We start from the raw sequence: 24,945 nt of genomic DNA on the forward strand, positions 1-24,945 counted from the left end.
GTTTATGTCGAAGAAGTGTTTTACGAAAGGAAGTGATTACGAAGTAAACGACGAGGGATCAGTGCGAGAAAGCGAGGAAACTGTGTTAGTCAGAATATAATAAGCGTACGTTTCCACGCGATCAAGAAGTGAGGTTCGGTGAAAACGATGAGCGCGGCCCGCGCAGGTGTTCGAGTCGAGAAGAGGGTTAGTTAACTTAACCCGAGTTCGTAACCGCGACCGGTGGTAGTGGTGGTAGTACTAGTGGTGGTGGTGGAGGCAGTGGTGGTGGTGGTGGTGGTGCTACTGCTGCTGTGACGATGACACAGCGTCATAACACGACGTACGTCCGTCCGTGCGATTTAACGTGAATTGTTACGGCAATATAAAGTGTTTTTTATACCGAGAGTGTATTCGCGCCATTACCGATCGAGCGAGCCGTGGCTCGGTCACGATTAACCTTTACGTATTCAGTGTCGAAGAAAATGGCTTTCTTCTATAGTGTGTGAACGAAGATTCAAAATAGCGTATTTTTTTTAGTGACAGTGGCTTATAATGACATAATTGAGTGCTATTCATTAATCGAAAAGTGCGTCTATGTGAAACGGAGTAATTAGAACTGCGACCACGAATAAAGCGACAGGACTATGGCAATGACACAACGATCTTAACTATTTATCTGACAAAATTAAATTTTTCTCATTTGTAAACGTAGTACTATTTTCACCAAAGTTGACTTGAATGTTGTTTGTTGATCTACAACATTCGTTAAAATTTCCTACTTTAAACGCAGTTTTCCAACGTAACCTACTATACCGCGTTACGTATAACAGCGTGTTCAAGAGTCTAGGTTAGTTGAATGCTTGGCCCCATTGTGTTGTTTGAACGCGACTGAATCGGTAAACGAGACAAATGAATGAATCGTCGCTTTGTAAATCAACCTTGTAAATGACAACAGACGCGTAATTTTCTAATAAACAATGTTATTATTTACTGTACGTCAAACGGGTATTGGGAATGGAAATTTTAAAAGAATTATTCTTTTTTTATTTTTTTTGCTCCAAATGTCATAGAATTTATTTAAGAATATACGATTTACTATAAGTAATTATCCAATTTTTAAATGTTTTCTCATAGAAGAAATCTCTTAGTCCATATGAATATAAAAAAAGTAAAATAACGTTTTCATTTTCGAAACGAATTATTTTTCACGAAAATATATCGATCAAATGGAAAATATTGTTTAATCATCTATGATCTATCATATTGTTTTTTATGATACATAATCATCGAACAAAGAGAATAATACCAATAATTTTACCGTGATTTCCGATACATTAAAATTACGAACAATCAACGAAACTAGTATGATGGTAGAGTATACCAATCACAAGAGAGAGGTTAGACGGGCATTGACCGGTGAATAGCGCGTCTTTCGTCCGACGGATACTCTCTAATTTCAAAATCTTGGCACCGTTGTTATAATCTGTGATCATCTACGAAGAAAGTGTTTGTGAGCGTGTTCGCGATTTAAAAATTTATCGAGAAATTAAGCAAAGAGAGAACGATCGGTGAACTGTCCATCTGGTATGCGGTGTACGGTCAAGCCAAGGATGTCGAATAACAAGATCGTGTATGGCAGGTGTGAGATTCGAATGATCGATGAGCGTACGTGGCCAAGAGGAACGACCGATAGAAAGCGGTGGATTTCGGTAGTGGTAGACGCGTGATCATTTCCGTTTATGGGAGGATGCCGCAGAACCTGGAGGTATCTCCACGTAGGCGTGCTACCTGCGTTCCAGTGATGTCCGTGTCGGGGTTACTTGCAGCGCTGCTGGACCTGGACCATGGCCGGCAAGCCTGAGCAGCCGTCCACACACCCTGCTCTCCCGACTCACGGACATCAGCATCAACATCACCACCATAATCAACAACAACAACAACAACAACAACAACAGCAACAAGAACATCCTCAACACGCACAGGGGATTCAACAAAATAGCGTTCTAGTCTACGTTTCGGGGGAGAATTTTGCGTACGCGACGGCGGTCGGTCAGAATGCCGCCGCCGCTGCTGCTGCTGCTACCGCAGTCGGCTATCAGTCTCCACAGCAGGCAACGTACGCCGGCATTCTGCCGCCGCAGGTGGCGACGGCGGCGGCGACGTTTCCCGCCAAAACCGCCATTTACTGCAACGATAACAACGGCACCGTTGCAACCACGGTTAACAATTGTTGCCGGTTAAAACCGCTCGAATATGCGTCCACCGATGGAGAGTCGAGCCGATCGGCACGATCCATGTCCACCGGTAACACCGAAGACGAAGAAGATTATGGATCGATCGTCTCCAACAACGGTTTATTGTACAGACAGACGACGAATCTGGTTCAAACGACCGGCACGTCCACGACCACCACGATGACGTGTGTAGCGGCGGCGTGCGACGGCAAAAATCCGGAAAACCGAAATCCATTGGAAAACGATTCGACTAATACCGATAACCTCGCAACGAACAACGTGGAGCCGATCTGTAGGGTGAACGTCGGCGAAATGCTACCCAACAAATTATTTCCAACGAGGATTCACGGTGACGTTTATCCATCAGGAGCGAGATTGACCGACGGTTACAACGGTAGCGGTAGTCAGATCACGCAAGGGAATCCCGGGGAGGGTTGCGTCGGTGTTTTAAGCGACGACGCCTGTGTCGCGTATGTACGAAACGAACCGTCTCAAGCGTCCGCGAGTGTTTTTCAAGGCGACAGTGTCGAACAACGTATCAATATGGAGGAGAAAAGCCGGCAACAGGACGGTTTCGATAACCAAACCGGCTCGTCGCTCTCTTCGTCCGGTTCGAATGTCGGTGTTGTCAGTGGTGGCGGTAGTGTTGTCGTTATCGGTAGTGGTGGTAGTGGTGCGACTAGCTGTGACTCTGTCCGATCTGATACCGGTGAATCGTCGACGTATAGTAGCCTGAGCAGTCCCGAAAGTCAAAGTCAATCAGCACACGATGGTTTGTCTGCCGCGTCGGTTAACGGCGGCGGTTCGTGCGCGCAGCAGGCTGCGCGTCAACCGCCGCTTTCGCGCATCAACAATTCGAACAATAACAACGTCGTTCAACAAAATGTAGTGCTGACAATGAACGGTAGTGCGGTGGTTACGCAGCAACAGCAACAGCAACAAGCTATTACGGTACCACGTGGATGGAAAAGGATATGCACCAATGGCGTCATCATTTATATCAGGTCAGTCTTGCTTTATCTTCTTAGATTCTAACCATTCTAATTGGATTGTATCATATAACCTCACTTTTTTAATTTCGTTATATTGCGTAACATTTTTCAGTCAAAAATACGTATACGTTTTATGTTGCGTTATTTTCGTTTTATTATGCCACATTATCAAATATAAACGAAAATGATTTCGCTTTTTTTTTTTTGGAGAGGAATAAAAGCGATGATCGCGTAACGAAAAAATTTCTCTTCTATCCGCGTTATTCAGAATCGAGTTCACCGGAGTTTATCTTAATGGTTTGCGGGTTAGTAGCATCGATCCGCAGTTAAATACTCTTTGCTAGAACTTTAATTTCGCTAATGGAATTAAACTGCGTCCAGCTCGAGCAAATAAGATTAGCGAAACGACTGGTAAATTAAGATAAAAACCCGGAGACACTACCACGTGAGGGATAACCCTCGTTTCACGTGCGCGGTTATACGCATCGTGAAAATTGTGACGGAGAGGGAAACGTTATTCAAAAAATGACTTTACGAAATTCGTTCGAATATGACAAAGCGTGTAGGGGTCGTAACCAGCGCGAACGAGTTTCATCATCTAAGCGTGGAGACACTTCGCCTCTTCTCTCGTAGATCTTAAAAAGGTTTTGTCCTCTTTCCGTTCTTTGTAATCTTTCCCAACGTTCGAGTAAAAAACACGAATTTTCTGGGAGCCAAGCCTCTCCTCCGTTGAACGCCCCCCCTTTCCCTTCGTCATTTCACCGCGCTGAAAGCGAAGGCGTCTTCCTTCTAACCCCTCATTGTACTTTTATGGCTCTTTTCAAAGTCCGTTCGAGGGTCACTTTCATCTTTTCCACCGCGCCTTTTTTACGGCTGTCCCCGCCAAGATGCTACGCATCCTCCACCGTCTTCCTTTGCCTTCCCCGTCTATTTTCCACCTTTTTCGTTTTTTAAGGGGACATTTGTTCCGTTTGCGCGGAGCGTGTAAAAATTGCACGGATTAAATTCTCCGAGTACCGCGTAGATAAATTAAATTTTTTACATGCTTTGGTGTATTACGCGTTGATAAAATATATTTTTAAAATACTTTGCTCGTTTCCTCTTTTTTGAAAGAGAAAACTGCATAATTATAAATAATATAATTGTATATTAAAAATATTCGAACGGCAGCTCACGTTGGTCCTAAATAGACGTAAAATCGTATCTTTCGAGGGAGTCGAGATGGCAGCGGAGATTCATCGTTCCCTGAGGTGGATGAGTTGCCGAGTGGGGGGGTTCGACAATCGCGCAACGTGATTTTACAGGGATCATCCGCGATCAGCTGTGACGAGACCATCCCTTTGTGTAAAATGAGAAAAGTTGATTCCTCGAGGTGGTTGTGGGCGCAAAGGGCATCGCCTCGTGGCATAATCGCTATAAGGTAAAGAAGCGATCTGACCTGCTCTGTCCCAAACCTTGTTAAAACGATCCTTCCTGGGCTGGCAACAGTCACGGTTTAAATGACGTTTAAAGGGCCCCGACAAACAATGCTTCGTTCCTTTCAACGCTGAATGACCCTAGCCCACTGGCCCATCCTCTTTTTCGACAGGAAAAGAAGCTGGACACACGGTCTTCTGATTTATATTCGTATTCTTTTCCTCCTTTTCTTGCCGTTTTTTTCTTGGAACGAATTGGAGTACGGGAGGCGAGATACACACACTCGAGGCTGCGCAACCCATTCTCTTTCAAGTTCCCGAACTTTCAAACTCTTATCTGAACGTAGATGTGTCAAAAAGTTATTTCTGACATTCGATACATCATTACTTTACGATTGAGTGATTTTACGACCTCGCTATCTCATGTCCGGATATATGGCCACAAGCTATCCCCACTACTTCCCGGTATCGTGGGCTCGAGGCAAACTCGGTGTTATCTGCATTGCCGGTGATTTAACTGGTATTGAATTACCGAGACAAGAGAAACACGGTTTTTAAGAATATTTTTTTATTTTGTCGTTACAAGATTGTCCTACTCGGGATTATGGAGGTTGTTGCGGTCGAAACGATTGCCCAAACATAACTAAATGGATAATTATCCTATTCTTCTTCTTCCACTTCGCTCGAACTCCCTGGTTTTTTCCCCTTACTTTAATTGTGGACGAATGCTAGAGAAATCTAGTGTCGGATAACATTGGCCAATTCGTGAAACACTTCTCTCTCGCACATATATGAATCACGATATCTCTGTGCTGTTCGCTCATTGAAATTGGAAGTCTCGCTAAATAAGGAAGAGATCAATACGACATTTTACGCGAGATTTAAAAAAGAGATAGAGAGAAAAGGATCATAAGCGGAGATCGAAGGTGGCGTCGGAGTAGCCGCATAAATTGCGCGATACGAAAACGATGAATTCATCTTACGTTCGAAAATTCAGCTAGCGAAGACAAATAGTTTTTGTCTTGGCGGATAAATCGTCGATATATCTTTGCCGTGGGGCAAAGATTCCTTCAAAGATTCTTAAGCTTCACCATCCTCTGTCCAAGGCGATGTATGGCAGGACAGATTCTCACATCGGCTCGTGTACAGGAAGCGGAGGAATGGTCGGAAGGAAGGGTGGGAAGGGGGCATATATAGGAAGGGAAAAGGAATTTCGTTGAACCGCGCTGTTCGTGCGATCATTGATTTACGATGGTACGTCGTAAATACCGGCGGTGATGTACGACCATTCTTCCCCTCCCCCTTCTTATCCCTTATACCCCCCCTCGCTACCATCCCCTCTCGTTTTCCCTCGTAAGTTTCTTCTTCGCTCTTCTTTCGCCTTCGCCACCGACGTTCCCTTTACGGACCTCTTCTTGATTTATAATATCCACAGCCCTGTTGTTTCTTTTCGCTCTCTCTCTCTCCTGCATAACCTCCTAGCTGCTCTTCGCCCCCCTAACCATTTCTCCTTCTCTCTGGTGAGCGCCACCATTGTCCCCTCGGTATCAACTGTGGCTTCAGCTTTGATGTTCCTTCTTCTCGTCCGCTCTCTTATTTCTCCCTTTTTCCGATGTCCACCACAGTTCTACTACTCGTGTCGAAATCCACGAGAGACGCTTGGACTTGGAAAGTTTCTTCGATCTGACTGGAAAGAAAGGCCGAATTCTTAGCGATTTTCGAATCGTAGCTTCGTAGCCGACAATGAAGATTTCCGATTTAAAATTTAAGATATACACGAGCGGGACGAATTATCGCCAAGCGATGGGAAATTAACGGCAATGAAATATTCACTCGCGGCATTCGCGATTATTCGAATTTTAGCAATTATAATTTCATTCAAATGATCGACCGAGAAATACTTTGGAATTCCACAGCGTGTTAATATTTGTCCCGTTTAGACGAATGTTTTGGCATGTTTGTTTTTAATGTAAATCTATTTAAATTAGCGCTGTTACGACACGATCTGCAAGATTCAGCATAGATACTTGGCATTGCAATTATTCCTGCTGGGACACTTTGAATATTCATTAGAATACTTACTTTGCATAGTGTTAAGTGCCACCATGAAATTTGTAATTGTGCTTGGGTAAAGGATAATCCCTTGCGCGGTTTCCATTCTATGATCTCGAATCTGATTAGGGTATAATATATTTATCAACTTTTGCCAACCAATAATTATGTGTTTATTATATTATTACTTTTACGATTTCCCGATACTTGATGACAATACGGGTGGAATTTCGGAGAGGGTTTAATGTTCATTATCGATCGCAAGTATCGATGCATCGGTAAATAATCTCGAAGAGCGGTTATGTAATAGTATTATAAACAAGTCATTAACCACGTGGATGTTTTCGATATCTGGTTAAATACGTGTAAATGGAAATGTAAGCGCTTCGATTGGGCATTGTTTATTCTGCACGTTGAATTGTTCGACCATTAATTGCGCGTTAATTGCAATCTGATCTATTAAATTTAATATTTAAATTCGTTATTTTTTACGTTAACGTTGAAGTAATTTTTGAAAATAGTAATTCTAATTGATATTGCGCAAAAGCTTCTTCAACGAAACGTCATATTTGGAATATTATTTTTTATTAATTTTCAAATAAATTTTATATCATCTATAATTGCCAGATTAATGGAATTGAAATTAGATAATTAAATTAGTGACAGCATTTCATTTATTTCGTGCGAAATAAATCAATAGAAGATAAAAAAGAAGAATAAAACTTGGATACGAATTTAAATTTTTAAAAATATTTTCAAAAAATTCCATTTATTTTCTTCCCATTTTACTATTATTGGTTCGCATTGTTCTTCGTAATTTAAGATTAAACTGGCCGAATAAAGGAAAAAAAAAAGAAAAGAGATAATTGGTAATGAACTGTCACGTTACATTAACATAACACAACTTAATGGGTTAATAAAAATACTTACGATATGCGCCATTCACTGTTGCAGTATATTCTCACGTATCATTTAATATACCTAAAATACGTGTCGTGTTCATTCTCACATCTCCTCGTATATCTTCCTCTCACTTACTATGCCAACGGTTGCCGCGTTATTTTAAAATCGATGCACCGACCACGTACGTTCCAAGTACAACGTACACCTCTCTAAAACGCATCATGGATTCGCCACTGCGAAATTTAATCTTCTTTCCCCATTGGTGAACAACTTGCCGTTTCTTTTAATAGAATCATATTCTACCGCATTCTCGCGTGTTGATGCACGGCCTGGCTATTATCGAGCGAGGAATCGCTCGCTCATTTGTAATACAAACGAGGGCCGTTATGGGTCGTAGGAAAAGTGGCTTTGTCGTTCGAATCAATGAAGATCGATCGAATGAAAAACAAAAGAGGTCAGGCGTGTGGCGCACGGGATACACGGCGAAGAAAAATTAAGGTTACCGGCACGAACGATTAGACTCTCTCCTCGTCCTCTCTCTCTCTCTCTCTCTCTCTCTCTCTCTCTCTCTCTCTCTCTCTCTCTCTGTGTGGGTTCTGGGACGGTGCATGGAAGGAAGTGGAGGAGGCGAGGGCGGTGGGTCAGCAGGGCCCCGAGATCGGGCTGAAAGGGGTGAAGAGAAGAGGGATCACCGGTCACGAGAGGAGACGAGAGGAGAGAACAGAATGAGCGATAGTTGCGCAACCACACCTCCACCGGCGTCGAGCGGCGATTACGCAAACGTGATAATTAATTGCCAGTGTTCTCTGTTTAATGACTCGTCAAGTCGTTTGCTAAACACGCCAAATCACCGGTACGTCACGAAAATCGCTATACAGGTGCATCGTTGCGTGTCGAACCTGTTAATTCCACGGCGCAGTTGCATAACCGTCGCAACGATAAGATCCTCTCTTCCCTTTTTCTTCCTCCTGATTTTCCTTTTTCCTAGCCATCCCCTATGTAAAAAAAGCCTCGCGTATCTCGTAAATTTTCTTCCTGCTATTCAATAGCAGTGCAATTTTATCTTTGACTAAAGTTTAAAGTTTTGTATAGGAAAAATTGATATTTAAAGAAGTGTCGAATTGACTTCGATACTATGACTCCATTGTATGTATATCGGATGAACGAAACATAAATTTTTTTTCCTTTCAACTTCAGAAAGGCTTTGTCGAGTCATTTCATAAACACTCGTGTAATAAATTGCGGTATCGTAGTACTTTTTTTAATATTTCATTCGTATAGTTTAACGTTATTTAAAAAGTCGTGTTTTGTTTGTACATCAATTTGTATGATTTATATAATAGAAGCATTTTGTTTCGAGGAACAGAAGTTATGGCACGACTGCATAGTTTAGATTTTAGCCTCGTTTCTCGTTAGCCTCGGGATGTATTAGTAATGCATCGCACGTTGGAACGATGCTTGTGAGTCATCGGGTTTGATTGATATCATAGGAGAGACCATATCGTTCCTCGTTACAACGAAAATTTATAACGTGCATTTAAATAAAGTTTTGAAACACTGATTTAAACTTTAGTTAAATCATGCTCGGGTTTTTAACAAAGTTTATCAAGGCTTTATCAAAAATAGTTAAAGAATTTTTCCGTTCGTTCGCTTTTTCCTTTTTTTTAAAATTTAGTTCCGCGAGAAACAACAATTTTAGATATAATATTTATTCGCTTTTCAGAGTTTACTTTTCGGGGTAAAAGAGAGTAAGAACTTGGTCTCACTTCGATCGATTCGTTTGTAAACAGAAAGAAAGAAAGAAGGGAAGGAAAATACGCGTCGATAGAAAATTACAAAATATGTATATCGATTAGAAAGGTATTAAAATGATGAACGATCGCGGCTGTTTACTATCCTCGAAGTATAATTCTTTATACAATGATATGTTGTATAATAACGTATTGCACGCTGATGGTAGGTTAGTTGCCAAGGAATGATAATAGCGGTAACGAGGAATGAACTGGTTTTGAGGATCGTGAAAGCGAATGAGACGATATTTCACAGCCAATTCCGTTCGTGTATTTCCATGAAATTTTGTATTTAAATAAACTTAAACGATAAAATATATCGAAGAACGATATTATTAAATGATTCTGTTATTATCGAATATTCATTAATCTTCGTGAAAATAAAAATTCAATTTACATTTAGCATATATTACACATATTTTTTTTCTTTTTGACCTAGAATGAATTAATCCTTTCAGATATATTTGCGCTATATAAGTAGGCAAACATCGTCGTTTATTACATTTTCATATTATTATCATTTCTTCGAGATGTTTCAGTATTTTTTTTTAGTTTCTCTTGGAAATAAAAATGTATATTCGGTTATTCAAAAGTGTTTGTGAAATATATTCACACGAATATATTCAAGTTACTAAGAATACGTTTTTGTAAAAATAAAAATTTTTAAATTTTAGATCGCACCTCTGATAAATTTAAAATAAGTTTCATCAAATTTTTTCGTTATTTCGTAATAGAACATAGAGATTAATAAACATACACTATACGCGATCCTACAAGCTGTGTCACAGGGACATCGCAATAACCTGAAATAAGAACGAGTTTCGTGTAACGTCGGTAGCGTAATGGTAATCCTTACTGGTTGCGAAACCGACGGTCGCGAGTTCGAATCCCCATAGAAAAATCCGACGTAGAATTTTCTATGTGGCAAACAAAAAATTCCTATCCGCTATTTTTTCACACGGACAATTTTTCAAACGCTCGAGCCCTCTCTCTCTCTCTTTCTCTCTCGAGCTTTGAAAAAAATTCGCGTCGTTCCGGGTTTTTCCTTCGAGAACTTTGCCCGATGATGATGATGAGCGGAAGAAAAAAAAAAAATAATAAATCGGTGGCCAGGGTCAATCTAGCAGAAGGGGCATACATGGCCGAGGGTACCTAGTTACCGCGATGCTCTGCCTCGGGAAGGTCTGAGATAAAGTCGTCTCTCTTCGTTTTCGAAGGGAGGGACGCTCTAGAAGGGTGATCTTGTAAATAGGATGCGAGGAAACCAGAAACAGCGGTGAACCAGCCTCTGTCGCCGTGGACGCCAAATTTCTCTTCATCCTTCTCCCCTCTTCCTCCCCTTCCTCTCCTCGTCTTCTCCCTAATGTTTGCCTCATTTTCACGTTTCCTCTCCTCCAACTGGTCCTTCTCTCTCTCTCTCTCTCTCTCTCTCTCTCTCTCTGTTTCCACCTCCCTTAACCTCTCATTCCTTGCGAGATAAGGGTGTGGAGGAAACCTTGGCAGAGGTCGGCTGGTCATACCGATGGAAATTCTCGCGACTCGCAATTTCAGTACAATCTGCAAGCCATCCCTCGGTGTGTACGTATCCTTGTGTATGTTCGTTGGAGGAACGTCTCGAAAGTGGGGTGGAACTCAATTCAGACTAATCTGACTCTGGCCCGTTTATTAAAACCTGAGGGCTGTTTTTTTTTACTCGTCGACGCTCGTCGACCCCCTTTTTCCTTCGCCACCTGAAATTCGCCGTTTGTTATTAAACTGGAGTATTCTCGGTCGCGCATTTTTTAATTTCGTTTAACCCTGATTAACGATTATTTTATACTCGCGATTTTCTTTATTTTCAGTTAATTATTTATTATGAGTTTTCTTAATTTATAACGTAATACACGGCTTCCCTATTTCTAATTTAACGATCGATTAAATTTTGTATGTACAATATTTATTACAATAATTCGGATCGTAATTCAGAATTCGGTGGTTCGACACGACGATCCGACTCGAGTGGAGAGATTTATTTTCGCTAAATCAAATATTAACCGCAAGAATACCGCCGTCTCGGTCTTATTTCCGTCAAGGTCGTGAATTACTTTCGACGCATTTTGTATTGAGTAATAGGCTAATTATAGTTTTCACTTGTTCAGAAACCTCGGTTGGCATCGATCGTCGGAATGGTACGTCTCACGAGACGTAATCGAGTTTACCAAACTCGTGTTTAAAGTTGTTCGCCTCGTTGATCACAATTTTCATCGCGACCTATCGATCCACGTTACCGCCATGCTTCTTTTCTCTACACGATAAAATCGTAAAATTGCAGGCGAAGATAAACGATGATCGGATGTTCCTATTTCGCTCTTCGTGTCAATTTGTTATCGTCTTTGGCGCACATTTGCGTTTCTTGTACACGCTCGCACGTCATCTTTTTTTTTTTTTTCCTTTATCCTCTCTTTCTTCTTCTCCTTCTTCTTCCTCCACTTCTTTTTCTTCTTCTTCTTCTTCTTCTTCTTCCCCCCTTAGCTTCCTGCCATCGAAGATCTACGCGCAAGAATACATACGCGGCTCGTAATTTATAGCTGTGCTGATTGTACGCACTACGGCGCCGCGTGGCGTGTTTCTGACTCGATAACATCGAGAATACGCACCTGGTTGTATGAGTGATGTGTGTATCGTACATTCGTCGCTCCGCTCTGATTAAACAAAGATACTTTTAAACATTGTTGCGATAAGTCTTTGTTAAACACTTGAAAAACCTTCGTTTGTTCCCGATTACTCGAAAATAATTTTCACGCGTGTCGCTTTTCGATTGCGTTCGAGCGAATAAACCTTGGAATTATTGGATTATTATTGGTCGGAAAAATATCTTTTGCTTAAAAGTGGGACGGACAAGTGCAAACAAATTTATATATCGGTATTAATTCTGGTGAGAACTCGTTTTTCAAAATGTCAAAGTTCGATATAAATCATCGCGTGAAAATCATATTTTAACCTCGACTTAAAACATATTTATTCTCGTCCTCAAATTTTCTTCAACGATATCTAATTCTTTTATCTTTTTTTTTTTTTTTTTTTTTCTTCTTAATTATCTCGTAATCTCGATATACAACACGTTAGACAAACATTACGAAATTCGAAGGAAACGTTTGTACAATTGGTTTCGTGTCCGCCCGTATCGATCGAAACGAAATTTTTCCGATTTTTTTTGTCTCCGATTTTTATCCAAGCCAAGTATACGTTGATTTGATCTTGAATCGTTATCATCGATCCGGAGCAATTACGGGCGTCATGTGAGCATTATTATTGCACGCTGGGAACTAAATTAAACACGTAGGAGCACAGGTAATTTGTGCTGATAACGAAACTACCCACACAAACATTGTCTGCATGAAATCGGCCAATATCCGAATGGAATACACGATCGCGATTGTTTCTTAATTCCATTAAGGCTATCACGATTGCAAGAATTTCGCCTTATAATTAATATGCGCCCACTGTTCCGCTATAATAAACGAACACATTGAAAATCGAAATATATAGGCGGATAGACGAATGACTAATCGATAAAAGATAAGCTTGTATAAATTATTTCGCGCGATACAGTGGCAATATTGCGTATTTACGGCCCTCGTTCGATCGGTAGTAGTTTGATCGGTAAAAATTATCGGTTGGCGCGTAACGAAATGTCCGTTTCTTCGAACCTCGAATTGTTAATGTTATATTATATACAGTTACCACCCGTTAAATTTTAATCTCGATCGAGATCGAGCGTATCGAAGAAGGGGGGGGTCTTAACCATAAATATAAATATCAATAAAATTATTCTTTCCTCTGTTAAACGTAGAAAGATCTGACATTGCAAATATCGATCGATATTTACACGGATTGCTTTCAAATGCGCGCAACGCAAGGGATTATTTTGAGCTAATCCCTTTCAGAAATTAATATTCTCCGGCCACGAGTAACCCGTATTACCGATTATCATCGTTCCTAACCACTTGCTCTGCCGGATATACGTTCACGGGATATACGTGCACGGGATTAATTTTAAACGGCAGACAACGCGAGATCTTTGATACACGAACTATTTATAGAGGCATCACCCATCCTCGTAAAACTTCTATGAGCTCCGTTTAACCCGAGTCCAGATAATGCCGCTTTTAATTTTAAAAACGGTTTTCACGACATAATGAAATAAAATTCTTGCACGCCGCACCACGATTTAAACAGAGAGCGAATTTTTTATTTCGCATTTCGTAATACCGCGTTCACAATTTTCATTTTACAATTCGTTATTATTGTAAATACGGAACGCATAGCGCATGTCACCGCATTAATCGATCTCGTTGGTGTATCATTCATAAAACGATGGAAACGGTTCGATAAATTATTATTGGAATTGGAATCGGTTTTCCGCGATGAACCTGCTAATTTTCAAACGTGGATGTAGGAAGTTAAATATATAATAATTCATTGCATTTCTAGTTGAATCGAGTTACGCCCACGTGGAATTGTCTTTTTTCAACGTTTCGACCGCAGATTTCTAAACCGCGCAAACGCACGTATTTATATTAATCTCGCGCGAGTGATATAAAATACGTTTTTCTTTCTTTCTTTCTTTCTTTCTCCTTTTCTTCTTTCTCGAGAAAAAAAAACTTTCTCTATCAAAGAAATTTATATATATATATATATATATATACATGGAAGATTTCCAGTGTTCGTTTTCTAGTTATAAATTAATATAAACAGAGTTCTTGGTTAATTAATGAGATTTATGGAAAGGCGGACAAGGAACGAAGCCGACTTATCAGGAGATAAGAAGGCACGATGAATTTCTGCTCGCTTTCTACATGCACGATTAACGTGGCCCACGATACCGATGACAATCTTTTTAATTTGTTTTCTCGGAAACGGAGCGCCTTACGTCATCGTAGCGTGGAAAGTGGCGTTAGCCGGAACACGGAATAAACCGTTCAATTACCAACGTTATAGACGTATAAAGTATCGACGCGAATTTGCCTTTCATTTTATTAAATTGGATGGTCGCGGATTTTAGAAAACGCTGTCTTGTTAGATTGTCTCCTTTATTCTTTTTTATTTCGCCATTTCGTTTCAATCTCGCTCCAATTTCATTTATTTAAGCGGACAAGCTATGAAAGTGTAATTTGAATTTTAACGCTCGAAGATAAGAAGGAGGAAAGAAGGAGCGCGTGGTGCGGAATTTTAAACGAGAATTTTAAATCCGGTAAAGAAAAAAAAAAGAAAAAAGAAAGAAAAGAAAAAAATAGAAAAAGGCAGGCATTGACAGAAGCATTCGTTAAAACTGAAGAAACCAGTTGGAAGCTTTTGTCCTTAAGGTAAACTTATTGTTAGTCATTCTTGTACTACATTTCACGGTTCTTTTGAAGTGCTAACGTAGTTATTGGTCGTCCTTCAAACAATAATATATCGTGTTTCCGTTTACGAGAGAAAACGTAATAAACACAAGAAGTGTTTAGGTAATGGATTCAAAGGATTAACCTTTGCCTGTTTCTGGTTTCACGTTTACTACCTGTAAAAGTGTTTGCACTGACCTAACTCAAACAGAGCTTCGGCTTCCTTTGCACGTTTATTTTCTTTATGTTGGATTTTCCAACGAGTTGATTTAACCTCACTCCTTCGCAATTCTTTTAATACATTTTTCTTCTCGATTCTTCATCCTTTTCGTCTAACAATTCAAGAATGTTCGTACGTTCATTTGATCGTTTAAAATATCTATATCGATTTAAATAGATGTCGTAAAAATTTAAAAATTTGTCAATTATACTTTTGTTTATTTATTTCTCTGGAATAAAATTGAATCAAATCGTTCGCATCAGGCAGAAAACAAAATATTATTCCATAGAATTTTTATATTTTTTTATAATCGTAGAATAAATTTTATCGTACGCATTGTATATTACAATATATTAATATTCATTCGATGTAACGATTTCTCAATGATTTGTTATTATCAATATTTTTATATTATTTATATATTATTTTCAATCATTGAAAAATATTCCACGACAAATCATTATCGATTCGAGTGAAAGTTTTATTTGTGCAACTGGTTCGTAATTTGACATTTGATTTATTTACTACTTTTGAAAAAGTATCAAAGCTGGATTATTTAATAACCGGAAATATAACTGTGTTAAAAACTCAGCGACAGCTTCTTTCCCTCCCTCGTGAAAACTTCTCACCTTCTTTTTCTTTTTATCTGTTTGAAGATCGTGATATTTTCAAATGGTAAACTTTTTCGTCGGAGTTAGCTTGAAGATAACCACGCCTATACAAATACAAATCACGATGAAATAATGATTTAAAAATATTAATATCAATACGGTTTAGATATTTAAATAAAAACGTTTAAAACGAATATAAAATAATCAAACGCGGGAACAAAGTTTTTCGCAATTTTCTCGAAAGCAAAGAATAAATGGGGGGGATAAAAGGAACGTTTTATCGAGAAAAGAAACTTTTAATTTCTCAGTCCATTAAAGAAACAGAATTTAATTTTATCGTTCTCAATGTGAAGTTTGTATTTTTATTGGACGTAAAAAAAATACTTGGTTCACGTTACACGTTGATTTTTCTTTTTCAATCGTTTCAATCCGATATTCTCCGGAATTATAGGAATAAATGAATAGCATCGTTCAGAAGTTTGATCCCAAATAATAATCCATGGTACAGTAGTTCGTTTACGTTATGAAACAAGTTTGCAACCGAAATCTGCAACCGGATGATTAAATTTATGTCGGGTACAAAGGGAAAGTGTTAGTTGTAATACGTTACGCTTCCAGACTTGATTTACATTACGCGTTGCAGTTGCGATATGGCCACGATCCGTTCACAGCACGTTCAAATTCTATTTAACTCGGTGATAGGAGACGTGATGGGAGTGTAAACTCACCGTTTACATTTAAATCGTATAGCTGAGCGTGTATCACAACGCTATTACGGGAAGTGGAAAAATATATCCACGATAACCATTGCGTTAAATAAATATCGCATCGGGAATATAGATTTGTTCCTACGAATATCATTCGATCGAACAACTATTATTAATTACTTCAATCTTTTCAACGAGTCTCCTCGAACAAGAAGCTTCCAACGAATTCTACTTTCACGTTGCACCGTGAGAGAACGTTAACCTTCTATACGAACGATCTATACGAGTTCGAGCAGGACAAATTAACGAGAGGGACAATTCGAATTTCTCGAGTCGAATGCAAAATATTTAACTTCATCCACCTTTTTTTAGTAAAATTAATTAAAGGCGAGATTAATAGAATCGCATCGAAACTAAAATTAATAATCCTCGAAAACAGTTTAATCGTTTATCGAACATACAAAGAGAGAGAGAGAGAGAGAGAGAGAGATTTGAACACAGCGCGATAATTAATTGACAAAAGGGGGAGGCGGAGCGAGGGGGAAATAATAATATCGGATTGGGAAAAAGAAGATCGAAGGAAGGAAGGGGAAACGCGAAAAACTTTGGGGAGAAATGGGCAATCGTCTCGAGAGCAATCGGCGGCGCGTCCAATCGACTTTGCGATTACTTCGATTCGAGAACTGGTTACTGCTGCTGTCGCTGCGCGTAAGAGAAAGGGGGGTAAGCAAATCGAGGCAAGCGCGAGCGATTAGGGGTGGCGTGGAAAGAGTATAAGTGTAAAGAGGAAGGAGGAAAAGAGAAGATGGAAAAAGAAAAAATATAGCTTGGCGCAGAGGCGGATTAATCCAGCATGCAGCGGGTCTCGGCGTTGCCGCCACCGGTGCTCATTGATTGCACGAAATCGGGGTTTCCTGCTTTCCCATTGTCACGTACAGGCACGCTCGCGTGTTGTTTTCTGCCTACGGATAAATTGGCAAGTGTGCGCCCCCGTAATCAATAGGCAGATCGGCTTTGCCGGGTGGGCGAGGGTAGGTGCAAGGTCGGCTGGTTTGTATCTCACGTGCACACGTGTACACCTACGCTCAACCACGTACGTACACCTGTACAAGCGCCGATACGAAGCACGGCTAGCCGAGCTAGACGAGCTCTCCTCTCTCCTCTCCTCTCCTCTCCTCTCCTCTCCTCTCCTCTCGGCGCGGAGGGCCGGCAAACAACGAATCGCGCGATTTCACCGCTTCACGGTCCGCGACCGCTAAAATGCCTCGAAACAGTGGTTTCGAACCTTTGCAGAGAGCGTGTGGAGAGAGACTCTCTCTCTCTCTCTCTCTCTCTCTCGATTCTCTGTTTCGCGTAAGGGGTACCGTGAGTGACGAAACGTTAATCGCGATTTCTCTCGATTCCCGCGTTGTTCTCGGCTCGATTTTTCGGCGGATAGCGGATCGCGAGAGTAACAGGAACTCATAAATTAGAAAGAAGGAGGAAGCACTCCGTCACCTTGTATCTTTTCATCCACGATCTGAAACGATTCTACGATGAAGCGATATATATATATATATACATCGGCCATTAATTCCCCCGTTAATATCAGTTCACGAAACGAAAGGAAAAGAAGAAGAAGAAGAAGAAGAAGAAAACTGCGCAACAACTTTTGACTTTTGACTTTTTCGCGGTGGAGCGAGCCGGGTATATTAAAGTTGGGCGCGAGACCCGCTTGTTGCGTCTCGGTAAATAAAACGCGTTCACCATGAAATCTCGATCCCGCAATTAAATCGCGCGATCCCTCCCCCTCTCCCTCCCCTCGGGCCCGTGATCTTGAGTGACGATGATCGCGTGGAACGCAACGGTGGCACGCGATGCGATCGCGCCTCTTCGCATTCGAGTTTCGAGTGTGGGCACACGTGAATCGGACGGGTCACGCATGCACGTTTTTTTCACGCGTGTACGCGAGGAGGAACACGCATACGGCCGCCACATGATGGCCGTGCAACGCGGGCGCAGCGCACACACGCGCACGCGGTTGGACCAGGTTCGGCCACGATGCGCCAACATGTGTACGCGCATGTTCACGTGCATACGCATGCCGTGAATTCGCTATACGCGGCCGCATGTGGGGGCGCGCGCGCGCGTGTGCGTGCATCTGCGTCACGTGTACCCGTCACGTTTCGGGCTAGGCGCACGGTTATTGCTGAAAGCCGGCCGGAAAACTGGCTAGAAACGATGGATCGGATGGAAAACTTTGCAAAGAGGGAGGGCCGGTAGGTGTGCACGCGGTCGATGGGATGGAGACAGGAGCGCGAATGTGTGCATTTCGGCGCCGCGGACATTGATCATCCGCTCTTTTTCGTCTGGTTCTGCTGCAACGTTGCGCACATGTTCGTTCCAGATTTTCGGGGATCGTGTGTAATCAACGGACCGATGCATCTGAACAGAGACCTCTCTCTCTCTCGCTCTCTCGCTCTCTCTTCCTCTTTTTTTCGCGTTTTTCCCCTTTTCCCTCCCCCTTTTTTTTTACGGGAGAGATCGTGGTCGTGTTTACTCGTGTGGAGAATACGTGATACCGAGGAAGGGCTTTGAATTTTTATCTGGGGAAATTGTATTCCATTTGTCGTTGCGCTTTGTCGCTGCTTTCGGAAATGCTTGCTACACGCTTGAAAAAATCTAACTTTGAGTAACGCTGCACTTATTACGTTTCCAAGAGTGGCGCGTATAGACGTGCGTCTGGTGAGTCTTGTTTCGTGCACAAACGGATTCAATTTTTTTTGGCAATTGGCACGTGGATACGTATGTATATGGAGAGAGACGGTGGAAATATCTTTTGTCAAAGATATATATAGATCTCTCGTTTGTCGCCTTTTCAGATTTGATTGATTAAACGTAATCGATAAACTTTGCCGAGTTCAAGTTAATAATCTAGATTCGGTATCTCTTCCTGTATTGAGCTACGTTCTTTTTTTTTTTTTTTTTTTTTTTTTTATCATTTTTAAGATTATTATTATTTTTTATCTTTCAAACATTTAAAAAGTTTAATCTAGTTTGTGGATAGTGTCTGGAAACGATGACTTTGATAACGATTATTCTTTAGAAAATTGTTTTACGAGCAACGTAACACGAGATAACGAGTTTCATAGATAAGTCTTGCTCCAAGAAAGGAAAGAAAGATTGTAAAATTTATCAAATCGATATTACACTTGTTACGTTTCGTTCTATTGATAGCGATAAAAGAAGAAAAAAAAGAAAAAAAAATTGCTCCTCTCTAACGATTTATTATCTCAAGCATTCGGCTTGAGTTATTTTTGTCTCGGGAATCGTACCTACTTTTTCCAAACTTTCTATCAGCGTATGTGCATTATCGTATTTTATACGTTCGTACGACGCTCGTATTTTCGTCGTTTCGACCAACTCTTTCCAATTCTTTTTCTTTCTTTTTTTTTTTTTTTTTTTTTTTTTTTTATATTTCAATCCATTAAATTGCGAATAACTCCTGGAAACGATGAAACGCGAATACACGGTCACAAAGAGAACACCGTTCGAAAAACGGTACAGATTCTAACAACAAATTTTTCCCTCGGCTCGTGCCCGATCGCCTATATTTCGACGAGGGGGATGTTTTCATCGGCGACGCCGGTTAATGCAAGCATTCCTAAAAGTAAATGTCGCCGGTGCTGTATGGCCGCATAAAGATCGCATATAAACGCATGACCGCGGAATGAAAAATATTTTCGCCACTCGTGCCAAGTCTTCAATAACCCACACCCGTGTAAATTTCTCCCGCTTATCGTCCCTCGTTTCGTTTCCCCAAATTTATCTTCTCGCGATGACCGATTCTCGTGTGTATACCCGCGATCTCGTATACACAGTGTTTCCTGCGATGGCTCGAGTTGATGGTAATTCGCAAAAAATTATAAAATATTGAAAAAAGGAAAGAAGGAAAGAAAAAGAAAAAGCGCGAACTTCGTCTCGTCGTTGTAAAGTTGGAGGAAAATTTTGAAAAAAATTTGGCGTTGTTTTTATCCGGGAGATGAGACGCTTTCGTATCTCTCTAATGAATTTGAAAAAGGGAGGAAGCGCACACATTGTATTAATTTTCTCGATCTGTCTCTCTTTCAACGATCGCGCGACTCTTTTCCGCGTCACGCAACACCAAGGTGCGTGATGTGACTAAATATTTTAAATCTTCGTCGGAATAATTTTCTGACGATAAAATTTACACCCAAGCTCATTGTCACCCTATCAACAGGCCACGTTCCAGCAAATGAACGTACGAGTTGAGAATTTATTATGTTTTCGAGTAGGGATTTAATGCGAGTTGAGTCACGAAAGCATTCCGCAACGATTTCGAAGGTAAAATTGGACATTTTAAAATAGTGACGGGAGATAAGCGGTTATTGTGATTAGTTGTTGATCAAATTTGACGATGAACGTTCGAATATATATGTATATAGAACTAAATATCGTCACGAATAAATTTACCTTACAAACGCTTCGTGAAATTATTTTCTTGTATTAGAGCAATTTTAATAGATTTGCGATAAGAGAAGAAAAAAAAAAAACACTTCTTTTAGTAGCCATTGTTTTGTTTCTTATCATCGAAAAATATATACTATTTAAAATTCTGGTAATCTTATTACCACAAATAACGATGAACGATGAAAGATGGAGCAAGCTTTATTAATTGAATCTAACGCGATGCAGGAGAGATTACGAATTACAAGATAATAAATAGGACGGTTAATTTGTGAAAGGACTCTGTGATACGATCCGCGATTTCATCCCCGCTTGATGAAAACTGTTCCCAGAGTAAAAAAAAAAAATTCACGAATACCTACCTCGTCTGTTATACATTTTTACACACAGGCTCAGAGTGTGATCTCCTAGATGGCTCCTATACAAAACTTGCCGTCGTTGACGTTAAAATGCACGTTGACTTTCCCGTGTTTTTTTTAAATTCACTGCATTTCCCAGCCGCTGCGTTCCCTCCTCTCTCTCTCTCTCTCTCTCTCCCTCCCTCCCTCTCCCTCTCCCTTCCTTCCTCCCCTCCTCTCCTCCTCTCCTCCCTTCCCTCCGCGATAGGCGCGCGCCTATATCTCGAAATAAATGTAACGTATTTCTGCACGCGTATATATCGTCAAAGTGCATTCACGTGCGGCGGTAGAATCCATCATACCCCGCCATTGAATTTGAATCCGTGTTTTTGCACTAACACATTCTTCCTCCCGATGAAAAAAACCGTTCCGGTTCTTTTTAATTAAAAATAATACGGTCTTTTTTTTTTTTTTCCCTCCCCTCTCCCTCCCCCTCCAAGGGAATGGATTCTTTTTTCTCTTCCCTTTTTTTCCCCTCCTCCCCCTTCACGCACAGTTATTTCGTTGCCGTCTATTTAGCGGCAAAGCCGCGCTTTGTTCGAACCGAAGGAGCGGGCACCGGTTTTTCAAAATTTTCTAAATCGAGATTATACTGGGGAGGGGGAAGAGAGGAGAGTCGTACGTGAGCGGAATTTATCGTAAATTATTGTCCTTCGTTTCTGCGGGACGATTTTATACGCGATGGAAGAGAGAGAGAGAGAGAGAGAGAGAGAGAGAGAGAGAGAGAGAGAGAGAGAGAAGGGAAAAAAAATACATTGGAACGAAGCGAATAAAAAGCACGAAATACTGCGTTTCAATACATCCCGTTTTTCGTACAATTCGTTCGTACGATATTACTTGCTTTTTCCTTTTTCCTCTCTCTCTCTCTCTCTCGCTCTCTTTTTTTTCACCGGTTTTTGTTTCGAAGTTTTAATTTTTTTTAAAAGCGTCGTATTTTTTCACGATTATTCGTGCAGCGCGTAGAAATTGAAGTGGCGGAGTACGGTTAATAACCGTTGGGAAATTGTTTCTCTTTTTTTTTCTCTTTCTCTTTTCTCTCTCTCTTTCTCTCTCTCTCTCTTTTTTCCCCCCATCGAAAGCTTTCGTTCTCTTCATTTACGCAGTAAATTAGTAATATTTAAAATGCGTGATATTTTTATCATCGTACGTTCGCTCGCTCGCTCGCTCGTTTGTCGTCCAAAAGAGGAAAGGAATACGATTATAAAATTCGATAATTTTTTATTTCTAGCGGGCATTATCAAAGCATAATTGTCAGACGTGCCGTAAAAGCAAAGTAATTTAATTGCTACGCCATAAAAGTACTATTAAACCATTTAATCGTTTTTTCCCATAATTGGATCGAAAACATTCCTTTTTCAGAAAATTGCCTGTAACGAGCCTATTAATTGCTAATCCTGTCACGAAGTAAAAAAAAAAAAAAAAAAAAAAAAAAAGTATTAGAATAATTATCCTTAAAAAATGTATAAACAAAACAAACGGGAAAACAAAGCAATTAAATATCCGACCGAAAAAAAAAAAAAAAAAAGATTAATGCGAAAATCGTTACTTGACTCGTGAAATCGAGCATTTCTTTCGATTCGCGGCTCGAGTCAGCAAAATCGTGACAAGTGGATCGAGACCGACAAACACTTTTTTTTCCCTCTCTGTGCACGTCGATTCGTTTCGAAGCGCGGATTCTAATAGCCGGGTTTCACGGCGACGCCGGCCGCATCCGCATCGACGTGTGCATCGCGACGCGTCGATTGGCCGACGGTAATGTCACTCATGTATACGTCGACTGCGCCAGTTCGCGTCGGTAATGATTACCGCACCGTAGAGACCGGCGTTCGCGTCTCGCGCGATCAATGCGAGAAAATTCGCACGGGCGAGGAATAAAATATCGGTGAATCACCCGCCGCCGTCCGTTTCCAACCGTGTATTCCGTCTAATGGAAATCTTCGATTTTCCGGTGGCGAAAAAACCATGGCATGATCAATGACCGTACGAGGGAAAACACGAGTCCGGTTTAACGCACGCGGTTTCGACCAGTAAATGGAGCAGCATTTGATTTAGCTGTTAGTTTGCCGAGCTATGTTTAACCGTGTTCTATTTCTTTTTTTCATAGGATACATTTATTTACGCCGCGTTATTTTTTCCTTTCTAAACGTTTTTCTTTTCTCCTCTTTTCCTTTTCTCCTTTTTCAAGCATATGTAAATTGATTGTGCCGCGTCACGATTGTAATATGAATGAGTCGGAGATTGTAACGTTGGTGGCGGGATATCGTTTTACTCTTAGCGAATTTTTAAATAATAATTTAAAGATACTTATACATATGCGTATATTATCTGTATCTGTAGATAGATTTATTTATTTACTGGGCCGCCATCTTATTTAAAGTGAAACATTAATTTCATTTCGGTTTAAAACATTGCTAAATTACCGTTACGAATCCTCTTATCCCTTTCAATAAGAAATAATTTTCTTAGGAGTGGTCGGGCAGATCCTTTCGAGGCAATCGGGCCGCTAAAACGAAACACGATCTTTTGGCCGTATACGCGTAATGCGTAATGCGACTCTCGTTGGAAGATGCATCGCGCCGGCTGGGCCGAACCACGGAAATGGAATACGGTCATTAGCATGGCGAGAAGGGCGAAATCCAATTAGTCCCTTACACCGAGGTCTCGCGTGGATACCAAGGAATCGAGGGAAGGTTGGAAAAAAGAGCGAGGAAGAGAGAAACATAGAGACGGAGAGAGAGAGAGAAAGAGAGAGAGGAAGAAAAACAGGGAGAGGAACAGTTTGAATAGTGCGATTGAAAACAAAAGAGGGATGAGGAGGGATAAGCGACTAGCTCGGCTCGCGCCTCGCTTTGATCTACATCGTCGATTATGCGAATGCATTTCGATGCACATTGTGCACAGCTCGCGCATGCGCGTTACCGTCAATAAATATTTATTGACGTAAGACGAGACAGAGAATAATAATAAAACGTTCCGGTGTTTCTATTTGTTTTGCACCCTTGCAATCGCTCTTTACGCTGCACTCTGCCTCCCTCCCTCCCTCCCTCCCTCCTTTCCTCCCTCTCTCTCTCTCTCTCTCGCTCGCTCGCTCGCTCTTCCCCTCCGTTTGCTGTCCTCACCCACCCCTCCCCCCTCCTCCCACCCGCCCCTTTGCGCTGAGCTTGCTGCACGTGCGCGCGCATCTATGTACGTGTTTATTGATGTAACTCGAGACGGTCGCACGCAGTTAACAGCCCGTAAACAGAGAATGCACCGGGAATATACGAGTGTTTTTCGTGCTTGCCTCTGGCATCCACTCGGAGCTGCGAGCGCCGCTCGAGATTTCTTTATAACATTAATCCTGGAACGTTATGTATCGGACCGGGGGAGGAGGAGCTTTAATTTCAGGACAGCATTACACGCTATTATATAGTATTTTTCTTTTTCGCTTAAACCGCTCTCGCCCCCATTCGCATTCGTCCCTTCATTGATATCGATTCGCCTCGAAGATTATTATGAAGATCTCGTTCGAATCCAGGCAGAGTACTATTTTTTTCTTTTTCTTTTTTTTTTTTTCTTTCCCCTCTCTTTTACAACAAACTCACTCGAAAACGATTAATTCGTTTTAAATTTCTCGTGTTCGGAGAGGCAATCGATTTTGCGCCTGCCTTGTCGCGAATTCACGTTCCCTTTCTCATTCGTTAATCCTCGTGGAAAGATTGATAGAGTTTGCGACCACGTTCCGTTACAAATATAATACGTTTACGATACAATTTATATTCGTTCGAATCGTACGATCACCCGTGTTTTGACATTAAAAACGCAAACAGAA

General features: G+C 40.9%; 1 protein-coding gene across 3 annotated transcripts in view; it reads left to right on the top strand.

The window, feature by feature from the left end:
* The first annotated feature begins 299 nt into the window (after positions 1-299).
* The window catches only part of LOC122719971 (protein split ends-like), a 320,147-nt gene continuing 295,501 nt past the window's right edge, over positions 300-24,945 (top strand). Inside the window, exon 1 of one of the 3 annotated variants that reach the window (XM_043946295.1) lies at positions 300-3,220. In XM_043946295.1, coding sequence (XP_043802230.1) covers positions 1,827-3,220 — 1,394 coding nt within the window. In that variant the 5' untranslated portion in view covers positions 300-1,826. The remainder of the gene's footprint in view (positions 3,221-24,945) is intronic. The other 2 variants (XM_043946294.1, XM_043946293.1) reach the window with 2 other exon arrangements.

The sequence above is a fragment of the Apis laboriosa genome, unplaced genomic scaffold, assembly GCF_014066325.1.
Source record: "Apis laboriosa isolate Shangri-la unplaced genomic scaffold, ASM1406632v1 scaffold9_cov152, whole genome shotgun sequence".
Taxonomy (NCBI): Eukaryota; Metazoa; Arthropoda; class Insecta; order Hymenoptera; family Apidae; genus Apis; species Apis laboriosa.